Here is a 14573-nt window from a genome sequence, read left to right as displayed (position 1 = left end):
AAGAACGTTTGGAACCAGCAGCAGCGGTTACAAACTAATTACTTAAAAAAATTACTTAGCAACATATCAATACATCTGTCATTGAAAAATGACCCCCAAAAGGAGGAAGTATTATGGGAGAAGCAGGAAGCCAGGCTGCTCTGATGGAAATAAAAGCAGTGACGAAGAAATGAGGCAGAAATCTTTTTTTAAAAAAGGAAGATCCTGTGAGGGGGAAGGGCCTGAGGGGGACTCCAGCATCTTGACCCCCTGCCACCTCAAACCCACCCTCCAACCCTCCCACCATATCACACACTCCCTCAGCTTTGTCTCAAACACACCCTCCGTCCCTCTGTCCCTCTGCTCCTCTTATCCCCCCCCGGGCCCAGATGGACATCAGCTGGACTGATTTAGACACCAGACAATAACACACTCCCACACATTCTCACACACATATTGTCACACGCTCATAAAGCAGCATCCACAACCTCACACAGATTCCTATGGACACACACTGTTACTCACACGCGTACTAATGGCGTGCTTTGGTGAAAAATAATGTGATGTGACAGGTTTGCTGCTGTGCACTGAATGTGTGACATTTCTGAAAATCATACTAAATATTAAATGAAAATGAAATATTTGTTGAGCAAGTAACGACATGCTTGCCTGTTCTGACAAAGAGTAAAAGAACACTGCTCAACAGTTCAACAGTGGCTGTGGATTCACCTGAGTGAAACTCACCACACATTCACTTTTCTTAACGCAGCTGTTGTGGATGTGAAGTCTCAGATACCACACCAGTCGCTGTCGTTGCTAACGGGAAGGCGAGAGGCGAGAGATTCATTATCAGCCGAGCTTAGCTAACTTTGCTCAAACCGCGACGTGGCTGCCACAGACCCACAAACCTATTTTATCAGCCAGACAAAGCAAAGACAGTGGACAGTGGAGACAGTGGAACGATCTGTCAAAGTCAAATTTATCTGTCGAGGCCCGTGTCACAATTGATATGTGTGCTCCCTCGCTTTCTAAACGTGTCTCATTCTTTTCATTCTTCTCATGCAGTCAAGGATATTGCTTTTGTCCAAGTTCACTCTGCATAGGTCTCTGTGTGTCTGCAGCTGCAGCGCCCTCTATGGGCCGAGCACGGTTCAAATGGAGACTCCAGAGAGCTGAGGTCTGCAGCCTGTTGGTGAACCTAACAGGTGCCACCACATCCCCGCTGCCCGCTTCGGCTCCTCTTGTCTGATCTCGCCCCCTAATGAAGTCAGACCTCCTCTCTTTCTCGCACCCCTTCCTGCTTAATTTGCTTTTCCTCTGCACTCTGTCTATGCAGCCCCCTCCCCTCAACCAACCAGTTTCTCCCCCCACTCATTCATTCCCTTTGTCTCGTTCCTATAATCTCCCACTGGAGAGAGAGAGAGACAGCACACATTGTTCACTGCATCTCCCCTTAGGACTGTCAATATTTACTTTTACTGTGTGTGAGAGAGGACGTTGTGTGTGTGTGTGTGTGTGCATGTGTGCATACGTTAAATGCCTTCACAGCCGGCATCTCTGCGTATGAGTGTGTGTGTGTGTGTGTGTGTGTGTGTGTGTGTGTCTCTGGTTGGTGTTGGCCTGATTTCTCGCACCACCGTGTGATCAATCTTTGACAGTTTGCTGACTCGTTTCTTTGTCTTGCACCCCCCACCCAATTCCCATAAGCCCTTGTCTTGGTGCTGTCTGAGTCTGAGAGTGTCTACACACACACACACACACACACACACACACACACACACACACACACACACACACACACACACACATATATATAAATGTATCTGCAGACCCCCTCCCCTCCTCAGAATTGTGGTTGTCTGGGGCTACCAACAATGCTGACTGGACCAGTGCTATTGTCTACCTCCACCCTATTTGAAAAATATTCCCATTATGAATATAAAGCTTGATCAGCACTGGCATTTATACGATGGGGCACTCCACCGCATCCATCCACCTCTAAAAACCAGCCTTCCCTGATGAATGCTATGAGGGTAAGATTAAAGTTAAGGCATCTTTACTAACTAGGAAAAGGAAGCAGAGTCTGAGAGATGAAAACAGTGACAACTCATGAAAATCAAAAGAAGACAGTAGTAGAGAGGAGTAAAGAAAAAAAGGGAAATAAACGGTAGGCCAAGGATATAGAAAGGACTGGGTAGAGGGGGAAGGAGAAGAGAGAAGAGAAAACTAGTGGAGGCTCAGCATTGTGCTGCTAATGCAGCCCAGACTTGGGTAATCCAACAAAGGTTACTGTGGAGACCAACAATGAGGTTCTGAGGGGCCCAGACTGCTCAGACGCGACGGGAGAGGAGGGAGGAGAGGAGCCAGGGAGGGAGAGGAGGGGGCAGGGAACAAGCGACAGGGTTGAAGGAGGGGGGGTACTGCCAAAAAAATCTACATCTCAAAACCATCTGACCTTGCTTTCAGTTTGAAAGTGATTGTCTGCTAGAATCCCATTTTTCAGTCTCTAGAGCTGAACTAAAACTGAAAATGCATCACTTCCTGTGCAGCAGCGGGCTTTTCACAAGAGCAGGAGACATACACCTGCTCGAAACTACCAAACAGGGAAGCTTTCATGAACTGGCGTGTTCCTGGCCCTGTTCTATGACATCATGGAGCGTTGGAAACTGTCACTATGAAATCTGGTTTTCTTTCCAGTGTCAGTACTCAAGGATCTGTTTGAAGAAGTTGAGCTGTTCCTGGAAGCTGATTAAAATCAGCCTCCGTGGGTAAATGAGCAACATTTTCCTCTCCTGGGTATGACTGAGGAGCATGGTGAAGCCAGAAAAGACAGCGCCAGGCGGCACTTGCAGGGTTAAATTAAAGAGCCCAAATCACCGTGAGTCCGCAGCCCTGCTAGCAGCTCTATGAAACCATCTGCACTTCGACACAGTGGTGCTTTCAGCTAAATGCTACCACTGCGTGGCAACATGCTCAGATAAGATAAGACTTTATTAATCCCCAGCTGAGGAAATTTGGGTGTTACAGGCAGCAGGTAATAGCAGTACAAAAATAACAACAGAATAGAGAAATACAAAATAAAAGATGACTATATATATCTGTACAGTTAGTTCCACCGTCTTAGTTTAGCGTATGCTAACATTACCTAATTTGCACTAGCCGATGGGACTGATGTCGGTTCTGGTCATAAAGTAGCTGATACATTGAAATTTTGACCTAATTGGGATCACCTGAGAAGGGTAGGCTCCATCCTCTGGGGAGCATCAATGTAGGAGATACTTCAGTGTGGACCGGAGTGGTGGACTGACAGACCAACAGACAGACATAATCATCCATAGAGTGATGCAAGACACTGGGAGGAAATACATTAACAGGAGGGAGTTGTCAATTATTTAGTTGGAAGGTTTTACCAAGAAAGTCAAGTGAAAAAAAAATAGTAACAGTAGTAAGAGCGGGATGACAGAGAAGAAGAGTGGATGTTAAGGGCTAGAAAACAATTAGAAAAGAAGCAGGAGTTCAAGGGTACTTGGGGAGGAAAGAGCCAGAGAGTATTAAAGCAGAGAGGAGAGCGGTGGGGGAGGAGAGTGGGTAAGGCTGCCAGTTTGGTGCATTTGTGTATGTCATGTTCATACCATTCACTCACCCCCCGACCCCTCATTCACACTCATTTGCAACTAGTCAACAGAGTCAGTGGTTAAATGTGTTTTGGTCTTTGTGTTTGCAGTTTACTACTTCTCACACTGTTGTGCCTTATCTGTGTACTAGAATACACAGGATCACACACACAGCTGCAGCCTTTGGAAATACACCTGACTGGACTTAGTTTGAGGGACACTGCTGGCCTTCAGCATTGAGGGCTATCTTTTGTGGATTTCACCATGATTGTTCCTCGTAGTGAGATTCTTTGTTTGGTTTGCACATTTATAGTTCCTGTTTGTCCACCTCTTACGTTCAAGAAAATTTCAATTCAGCAAGTGAATTGATTCGTGTTCACAGGGCCTGCATGATAGGGCCCACGAAGCAATTCAGAAATAAAAAACAAAACCTTTTCTCAATTTTCTTTTCACTGATAAAGAAAATAACATAAAATAGCAGACTAACACCTTTTTCTTCCACATTAACGCATCATACTGACTGTCAACCAAATGCAAGTAGTTATTGAAGTGGAAGCCAGTGTGATTAAAAAGGCTAATCTCGAGCATCATTACAGCTACAAACATGCTGAACTGCATGAATCTGCGAGGTCAAATGCACTTGAATAAAGGTAACGGCCTTCAGCAGAGTTTGGAAGCCCAACAAGCAGATTTCAAGAGACCACATTCTGACAGAGACAGTGTTGCGTAGGCGAGTGTTGTGGTGAACGAGCTAATAGCTAAAAAGCTGAAACCTCATTCAAGAGGAAAGTTTGTGAAGGAGAGCCTTATTACCGTGGAGCTGCTAGAAGCGGACAAAGTTTTGTTCCTAAGTGTCTGTGTGGCTTGACCTTTATGGTGGACATCACCAAGTACCTCTCAGAGCCGAACCTGACGCTCCATCAGCTTCCAAATGAGAACGTAAAGCTGTGGCAAGTGCAGCTGGACAGAGGAAACACAGAGCATTTTTCTACTCTAACTCTATGACTGAGCGTGAAAACACCTCCTCTCCTGCCTGTCAGCTGCTGTGTGTCTGCAGTGGATCTGATGAGAAGAGACAAGTGGTCTCGGTTTGAGAAGCTTCTCAACAGTGTGTTCTATGTTTAACATGAAAAAAAGTTTTGTGACTGCTCTTATGATCTTGGATTCAAATGCTAACAGTAGCATGTGTGCTGAAACTCTTAAATCTTAATCACCATTAGTCCATTTATAGACTTTATTTTATCATTTAAATATAACAAAAACAATTAATGAGTTCTTCAGATTAAAAAAAAAAAACAGCATGTTGTAGAAAAGTCAAACATTAAGGTTACTATTTTAAAAAACCCAGAGCTGCTGACTCCTGATCGTTGATTGTGTAGCGTTTTGTCTTCAGTATATGTAATCAGCACTTGTTGTTATTGCACTTAGGTTTTGGTACCCTACATTTTTGCTGTGATGCCCCAATTAATTTCTATTTATAAAAAGCCAAAGTGGCCTTGCCCTGAAAGTCACTTTGATTCCAGCCCTGCAACAGTGTTCACGTGATTCCTGATATCTCCGCAGTGGCTTCCAATTTGAGATGGTTACGCAGACCCCTAACAGAGCTGCTCTCTGCTCAGACCTCTGCACCGTGCATACCGCTGTATGCATGAAATAGCTTTAAAGAGGGGGAGGTACTGCTGACCCATGGCCTTCACACTCATTTTCTTGTCCTCTCCCACAATCCCTCCTTCCCTCCCCTTCTGCTCTACAGATGCCACTTTTCAGATGGATAGCACACAGAGGGCTCGGCTGACTTTTGACAGAGATCAATGGTGCACACACACACACACACACACACACACACACACATTCCACAGCAATCCAAGTACACAGTTACAATGTCAGTTTAACATTTTCTAACTTCAGTTTGGCCTTGCTTCCATTTTTAATGATGATTCTTTGTCATTAATCTACATTTATTGTCTCTTAACATGCATTTGAACATGTGTTTCAAATTCTATGGTCCCCAGAAGTTACTGCCTGCCAGCACAACTAACACAAAACACATCAATGGAGGGTAGCGACTACTGAATCTCATTTGTCCCCATAAACATTCTTCTCGGTTTCCTGCATGTTCATCTGTCACCTTTATGCAGCATCATTCACTTTTCCTCAACACACTGAGTGTTTCATTAAAGAAATGAGCAATTTAACGCTTAACAGGTCTGAAACCCCAAGATACAACCCGAACAACAGGAAAGAATGTGAGTCACACTTGTGTAGTCACATCACTCACAGTCAGTGCAGAGTAACAAATGCATGACTCATTCAACACCAACAATCAGAATATCACCTTCTAATGGGTGTCAGATGGGTGTTGTATGTGCAGTGCACATGCGGTTAATGTGTATGTATTGAGTATTGCATGCCCAGGCATGCATATTCGTATGAGTGTTTCTGCATGTGTGAACATGTAAGTGGGCATGTGCAAATGTCAACGTGCTGATGAGCATTTCTCACTGCATGTCTGAACAGACTCTGTAAATGTGTGTGATTGTAATAAGACCGCACAATATGGGAGAACAGCCAGTATGAGAGATACTTTGGATATTGAAATGACAATATTAGATGCAAATAAAGGTTCAGGCTCAGTCTCTCATATTTTGAATCCCTAAAAATGACTGACTGCTGTGGAATTAAATGACTTCCAACTTAAACAGCTAATAAAAAAAATAACACTCAGTCAATCCCGTTTGCTATTATTTGCACCTTGTTCTGATCTCTCAAGTAAAAAAGAGTGTCACACAATGTTGGTCTACATTTAGAAGTAAACCAACAGCTGATGACTTTAAATCTGAATTTAGAAACAGCAAAGCGGAGCAGGAGCCTTATGGATGTCGGCTGTTCTGATCCTGCAGCTCCTTGCGATGTTTTCTGCGGGAATTCATATTGCAATAAAGATAAAATTATGGTGACTTATATAGCCCTGGACTGCACCATCATCACCCTCATCTACCTCAGCCCATGTAAATGTGAAAGGTCTTCAATGCAAATGCAGTCAGAGGTCTTTCTGTGTGTATGTTTTATGTACTCACCCTGATGCTATGAGCGCTCTGGACTGGGCCATTGCAATCCTCTGTAACGCTGGTCTGCTCAGCCCAGCTAGGCTCGATCTCTGTGGCAATGGGGCATGGCACACTGTAGCCGCGGACGACGGCACTCGCTGTGGCTTCATCACCACTGGCGATGGAGAGGGCACGGGAGAGGGTGGCGTGGTCACGTTGTTGGCAGGGGAAATTAATGTGGCGGTTGGCACTGATTCGTTGGCTGACGATGAGGACTGCTTGGCCGGAACAGACGGAGGGTTCAGATTTGGGTTGGATGATGGAGGCTGAGGAGGCGGGAGGGACGGCGGAGGCGGCCTGTTGAAAGACGAGGAGATACCTAGAGAGGAGGTGCCTGCTGTGAGGGCGGCCAGCGACTGAGCAAAGAGCTGTGCGTTCCGTCGCGGAGAGGCGGTGTTTTTGGAAATGGCGAGGCCGTGCGGCAGCGTCTGATAGTAGTTGGAGTTGGAGTTGGAGTTCTGCTGCTGTCCTCGTCCCAGAGTGGCTGATTTGGATGGACTCAGAGGTTTGGAGGTGGTGGGTACAGAGTTCTTGGGCCGCTGCACTGTTAGCGAGCGTCTGCCTAAAGTCTGTATCGCTGCTCCTCCTCCCCCTGCTCCTCCTGTATTGGTCTTCACACTAAGGACCAGCATGCACTGCTGGCAGGAACAAGGCTGACCCAGTCCAGTAGCTGGTAAGCCCCCATTAGGGTAGACAGAGCTTCCAATCCCCAAACTGGTCCCCGACACCCCAACACCCAGCAGGGCTCCTGTTAGGCCTCCACCTCCTCCTACACCTCCTCCTTTGGGTAGTGGGAGAGGACCAGACACTAAAGGGTAGGCCATGTCAGCACGTCTCTGGATCCTCCGACACCTCTGGCTCTGTCTGTTCACCTGCAGTTGGACAGAAAAAACCATTAGGTTCAGCCTTTTCTGATTACTGGTTCATCATGAGCTCCTCACATTAGGAGGATGTTGTAGCTCGAAAGCTAAATACCACCCATTTGGTAAAAGAATTAAAGGTATGGAAGAATTTTCAAGTTGCTTTTGTCATTGATGTCCATGTTAAGAATTTAAACACACCTGTGTCATGTTCTTAAAATCAATGAGGTAGCAGAAGCCAAGAGGTGTCAGGTCAAGGCAGGGCTGCTGGCGGTTGTGGGCATTCTCGATGGCGATGGCCACCTCCATGTCGTAAGGCGTCCACGTACCCGCATCGTTCTCCCACTCCCACTGCCAGCCCTGACCCGGGGCCGAGCCTGGGTCATAGAAACTCCTCCGCACCGGACGGATGGTCCCTGAAATACAAAGAGGAAGAAAAACAAAATGTGCGTTAATTAATTACTTTGTCCCAATAGGTTCATTCAATCGTTAACCAGGAGCCTCCCCACCAGATAAAAGACTCAAGGTCTTACAGGCAGGGCAAAGCTAGTATAGTGGGAATGCTGTAAAATTTAATACAAACATCATGTAGTAAGGCCAGTAAACCAAAAGAACAAAAGGACCGACCTGCAAACTGAATGAACAGTCGTCTTTGGTCTAGAGCCACATCCTGCTCAGGACAGAGGCTATGGAAGGACTAGACCTGCTGCAGTAGCCACACTGGCACAAAAAGCAACCTGAGCGTGAAAGTGCCTGTAGAGTTTTAAACATTAAGTTACATGTTCTGACTGTAGTGACTTGGGCTAGATGGAATAATAAATAGACTGAATGGTAAGAGCAAACTTTCTGAATAAACATTTGGGTGTGGATTAGCTCCTTGCTACGACGGGTGACGGTGCTGAACACAACACATATTCCATGTTTCCATTACACTGTTAAATGCTGAATCCTAAGAACACTGGAGTGACAACAGATTTCTATGTGTGAAATTTGCATTTTGTTCTGCAAACTTGGGAATGCCAGCTGACAATGCCTGCTTCACTTAGATGTTGCACAATCAGCCAGTTCAGAGTGATAAAGAAGAAGTAAACAATGATATGTGACAGATGTTAAACTACATATTTATTCCCATATAGGCCAGCCCTAATTCAAAACTCTGCAAACAATGGGATTTGGGTTTCCATGACCTCTAAATAAACAGGCTGTTTGCAAGAAGAACAGAGACACAGAAAGGGTCCAAAAGAGGGAATTGGCAACAAATAGTGATCATAATGGCATGATGTAGCCTTTCTAACTAGATGCATGATTTTCATTAAAATACTTGGATGAGTGGGTTAGCATATCCAGCACAATAACGTCACTAAGGGAAGGGGGATGCCAGCCTTGTGATACTGGGCCCTGCAGCGCAGTCAGCTCACTTATTCCATTTTGCCCTTTATCTCACTTTCATATGATACGCGTCCTCACGTTCACTCCGATATTCCACTGACAACCACACTGCTAAACAATCTAAGCACAGCAGAATAAATAATTAAAAATGCTAATATATTAGCAGAACCAAACAATGTCTCTCTGTCTCCTGGTGGGGCAGAGGGGTGGAAGGAGGGCCCCCAAACCAACCAACCAGAAACTACCTCAGTCTCCAGGGGTTACAGGCTATTAAGTCAATACCAGGACAAGGAGAGGAACACATGCGTGTGTGTGTGTGTGTGTGTGTGTGTGTGTGTGTGTTTGAGAGTGACTGAGAGACTAGTACAAAGAGGTGATATTGGCATCGGCACACAGACATCAAAAGGAAGGGGCTGAATGGACAGGGGGCTGCATTTGTTTGGTGTGGACAGAGACAGAGACAGGGAGGGCGTGAATAAAGAAATTAAGATTGTTTGTTGTGTCCATAGTTGTACAGTAGTTCATTTGCTGGAGGAATGCCTCAAAGAAGATCCTAACATGCTAACAGATCTCTTCGGAGGAGAGAGCATTATGTTACAGGAAGAGACGAACAAATATACAGAGGGGCTTTAAAATGAGGGTGAGATAAAGATGAAAAAGGCTGTTTGTTTCCTCTCTTCTCCACCTGACCTGCTGGTTACCATGTGGAATTTCATTTCTCTCTCAAGCTGCAGACTGAAAGAGTTCGTTCACAGTCAGGCAGACAGCAGACTGCAGCAGGCTCCAGCTGCACTGCTGTCTGTCTGTTTTTTTTAAATGGGCCAGAGACGCCGTTCATTTTCCGGAGAACTTCCATGATGCCATCATGATGTTTCTTCAAAGTTTGTTTAAACTACAATGACAATGCACTACATGCATGAAAGAAATTTCACTTTGACACCAGAGGAAAAAAAGGGATAGAATGGTTCATTTTTGGTCATTATTATTATTATTCTCATTGTTATTATTATTACTAATCAGCTATGATGTTCAGACGCAGGTGTTGCATAATCTTTAAATCACACTGTGTCTTTTATGCTGCTTCATCCTCAGCAAACTAGTTCAGCTGACGGACTTGCTGTGCAGACACCATCTATTGCAATAAAGAAGTCCACCCCAAGAGGACAAAACCACATGGGTGCTCTTTCATAACCTCTCCATTATGCTAATAATAAAAGGAATGATGTGCAGCTTTATTGATCCCTGAAGGGATTTTCTTTGTGCATGCGTGAATACGGCAGGAGGCATTATGGGAAAGGCAGCTGTGTGTCCACAATGATGGTCAAATAGCATCAGTGTATTCTGTGTGTTGTTAAAGCTTTATCTGTGCTCTGTGCTGGACTCTCTTAATCAGGCCAAGGTCTTATCACAAAGAGGACAACCTGCCTTTGTCTCTCAACGTGGCATCAACACTTGCACTGAGGATACTTTGCTTGTATATGTGCATGTGTGTCTATTATCAGACATGGATTCATTTTCAGAGAATGACAGCAGTGAGTTAGGCTTACAATCTACAGCAGACTATGCCTGCTCAACCTAGCCAGAGCTGAATCATTTCAGCAGACAGAGGATAACAGGCGGACTTGTTGCTGGCTGTTAATAAGCTTATTAAGCTTGCTGCAATCATTAGCTCCTGTTAGAGTCCTGCTCCCATGATTAGCCGGTTATTTAGTCATAATTCCAGTGTTTCTCACAAGAAACAGGCATATCATTTAAATTTATGGTCTAACTTCAGGAAAATCAAGTTATGTTAGGACAACTTTGCCAACTAGCATCTGTTGGAAGTTAGTACAGCCAATCAGTCTTCACTTGCATGTGTCTGCTAATATCTCATGACAGAAGAATGAGACATGTATTAATTGTATTTAATCTATGGTTTAATGAAACATAGCACCTCAATAAATGTTTGTATAAAATGCATTCAGTCATGGCAGGTCGCCAACAAAGCAATCTCAGTAAGGTCCATGCAGAGAGGCCCAGCTATGCAGATTTTAAATGTAGAAAAAGCACTGGTGTCAGATCAGTGTTCAGTAACAGAAGATACCATGCATACACAGACGCATCACTAAGCTCATACGCCGTACAAATGATCTCAGTCTCTTCTAAGTCTCATCCTCAACTGCTCTCACTTGAAGCAGGTGAGCACAGGAGACTGTGTGTGTGTGTGTGTGTGTGTGTGGGTGTGGGTGTGTGCGTGTGTGCGTGTGTGTGTAATTGTGTGTTTATGGGAATGTAGGCATGATAAGGTGTGTCTCATGTCTACAAATGAACACTTGTCAGATAAAAGGAAGTGTCACTGGCTCTGACAGCTCCAGCTGTAAGAATGAGTGTTTCTGTGTTAAACACAAATTAGTGTGGCTGTGTTTGGGCATCACAACTATCCAGCAAACAACTGAACACTGCTGCTCTCTCACAGCACCACACCCCTTCGAAACTGTTCCTGTTAGTCCGGGATCAACACAAGGCGGGCTGCTGCTTTCGTATGTCAGTCACAGCTGGAATCAAGTGCAACATGTCTGGGTGTGGCCACAGTGGATTTCTGCGCTGGTCAGACCTTCTGTGTTTTGGGGAAAAACAGCATGTTTCTTAATAAACTTTATGAATAGACTTGTGTGTGCGCAGTTGTGCTATTTAAATGTTATCTAGCATTTATACCGATGTTTAAATGTATGCTTAATCTGCGTGGTGGAGGATGAACAGGCCTCCCGCCACGGCTGAAGCTCTCCAACTCAAGCAACAAGCAGATTTATTGACATGCCGGCAAGATGTAAGTAATAGACCTGGAGATCGCACGTTTTGTGTGTGTGCTGTGTGTGTTAAGAGTTTCTTAGATTAGGCCACGGAGCAGCCGGCAGTAACTATTTGACTTTTGACCAGCACAGAGACGAGGTGCCACACACACACACACTTAACAGCCGCCTCGTGTAACTGAACACCTGCCTATAGCATCCAGGCGTCCGTGCAGAAATTGTTGTTGTGCAGCATGTGTGGTGAAGAGCTAAAGGCAGAAGTAAACATGTGAAATATGTGTGAATATTAAAGAGTGCAAGGGAGAAAAATTAAAGTGTGTGAACTGTATGAGAGGGAGAGAGAGAGGACAAAGAGGCCTGAGGCAGGTGGAGAAAGAGACTTGCCATCTGGTCTTTATTGTTCTGTTCTCTCTACCACCACTGCTGACCCCTCCCCGCACACACACACACACGCACACACGCACACGCGCAGCTGCAGACTGATCAGCAGGCGAGCACATGTTAGGGTGGGGTCATGCTTCATGCATGGCGGGAAGGTGTTTGTGTCCCCCTCATTAATCACGTTACCCTCATCATCAGGATGTCCAGGATGATGAGAAAGATGCCTGGAGGTCTCTCTCAACACCACTCAGGCACAACCTAATGAGTTTGCTTTCATTAACTCTGAGGTGAGAATCAATAGATGCTATCTGAAGATTCTTCATGCTGTTCTGTGCCACTGAGCACACTCAAAAATGCTTAAAATCTTTGACGCTTGCATGTAAACTTATGTCTCAGCAGGGGACAACACTGGAAACAGAAAGTGTGAACTTGTGATGCTCAAACTCCTTGTTGCTGTCACAGTGGGGTTAACCACAGCAAGTCAGCCCTCTAAGTCTTGGTCAAGATTGTGCTGGGCTTAGTTTTAACCACGTAGTTCCAGTTTGTCCACCTTGGTCAGCAAAGACTGGATTCACTGCCAGCAGGATCCTTGACTTTTGCATGATGACATCAAAACAAGCACAAAGCAATTTGGCTAAAACGATTCCATGATTAATTGACAGGAAGTTGATCTGCAAGAATTGTTTCCAATCGATTGAATTAATTGTCTTTTTTTGCCAAACATTCCCTGGTTCCAGCGTCTCCAGTGTGAGAATCTGGTGCTTTTCTTCATAGTATATGACAGTAAACTGAATATCCTTGTCTCCTTTTTACTGCCTAACAGACAGAACAAGCAATTTCAAATATGTCACCATGGGTTGTGGAAGGTTCTAATGGGTATTTTACACCATTTCAAGAATTCTACATGCAAAACAATTATCAATTAATCTGCAACTTAATCAATAATGAAAATAGTCTTTTGTTTTTAGAGTTAGAGCTATCACACACATTTCTGAAAATTCTACTAAACCAAAACATGGCTGGTTTAATATCAATGGCTGTCAGGCATATGGAAGGAAGCCCTATGAAGAGTTCATTTGCAGATACATACCAAATATCATAAACCATGGTTTTTAGTGTGCACGTCTGAAACATGTTACCATCTGTGAAAAACACAGACTCCATACAGATGGATGAGAAATCAAACGTGAAAACACATCATGAATGCATACGCTTCCATGCAGGGCGCAATGGCTCACTGAATGAATGAACATGATGTGAATCATATGCTGCAGCCTTCACTCTCACCAGATTGTAAGCCAACTGGGCACCTATAGGGGTGACAGTGCTTCCTGCTGCTATCATCAAAACACGGAGTATAAGGGACAATCTTTCAAAGACTAGGGTCCATCTACCCACTGTTAACTCACACATGTGTGTGTGTGCACACCCACACACACTCATTTTGGGCTTCCCTGCCCATCCGACTCTCCTAAATCAGCCACAAATGCACACCAAAACTCTGTGACCTCATGCCTTTGTGACTTAGTATCCACCCATTAGAGACATAACAAGCTTTTCCTCAGTTTTCTTTTCCATTTCTGGCCCCCGAAAGCTTGACGTGTCCCAGTTTGAACCCAGAAGGCTTTCTGTCCTGACCTGAACCGAGCCCGAGGAAAATCGGATGAAATTGCTGCTATTTTACTAATGATAACTTAAAGCACTTCTCAGAAATATTCCTTGACCTCTAGCTCCACTTCTCCACTCATCATCCTCAAACAGCCCTGGGTACCCTTGAGCAGCGGAGGGATGAAGGATGGGGGGTGGTTGTGGAAATGAGAAAATTGATGGATGGTATGTGGGTCTCTATCAAGGTTTAGCATCCAAAATACAAACGACCTCTCACACCAACCACTAGGGCTGCACTGAATGTCATCTTTTCACATTCAAAACTTCTATTGAGGTTTTCAAGTGACGCTTTGAATGTCTGTCATATTTTATAACACCACAAAAAAATCCTCAAACACAATCCTCAATCTAAATGATGAAATGAACCTTATCACCTTCCTTTGATGAATATAACTCCTCTTTCTTCAACATAAATACATGTAGGCACGTTTGGAGTTATTGGACACTGGATCACACGAGTCACCACTGGAGTCTAATTCTACAAACGTCATAATGCTAATATAGCGCAGCCTCATCTTTATCTACAACTGTAGAGAAAAGCTGAAATAAACAGACTGAAAAGACAGAGAACAAAAGCGCTGAACGTCAGTGTTATAAATGAAGCTTTGAAGCTTCGAACATTTGGTACAGCCCTACCAACAACAGAGAATCTGAGGCTGATTTAAAACCAGTGGGATCATTTCCCCAAAGGTTAGAGAAGAAGGGAGTGAGGAGGAAGAGGGAGCCAAAAGACGAAGCAGAAGCATGACGTAAGAACCTCGAGACTGAAACAGAGAGGACAGAAGG

General features: G+C 44.6%; 1 protein-coding gene across 2 annotated transcripts in view; it reads right to left on the bottom strand.

Moving 5' to 3' along the window:
* The window catches only part of LOC121604534 (E3 ubiquitin-protein ligase DTX4-like), a 33472-nt gene that overhangs the window by 10554 nt on the left and 8345 nt on the right, over window positions 1-14573 (bottom strand). For both annotated transcript variants that reach the window (XM_041934081.1, XM_041934080.1), the window contains exons 3-4: window positions 7762-7976; window positions 6671-7572 (exon numbers count right to left, since the gene is read on the bottom strand). In XM_041934081.1, the coding sequence (XP_041790015.1) occupies window positions 6671-7572; window positions 7762-7976 (1117 nt within the window). The remainder of the gene's footprint in view (window positions 1-6670; window positions 7573-7761; window positions 7977-14573) is intronic.

Source organism: Chelmon rostratus, chromosome 3, assembly GCF_017976325.1.
Source record: "Chelmon rostratus isolate fCheRos1 chromosome 3, fCheRos1.pri, whole genome shotgun sequence".
Lineage (NCBI taxonomy): Eukaryota > Metazoa > Chordata > Actinopteri > Chaetodontiformes > Chaetodontidae > Chelmon > Chelmon rostratus.
Note: the sequence above shows the minus strand (reverse complement) of the source record. Positions and strands in the feature narration are given on the sequence as shown.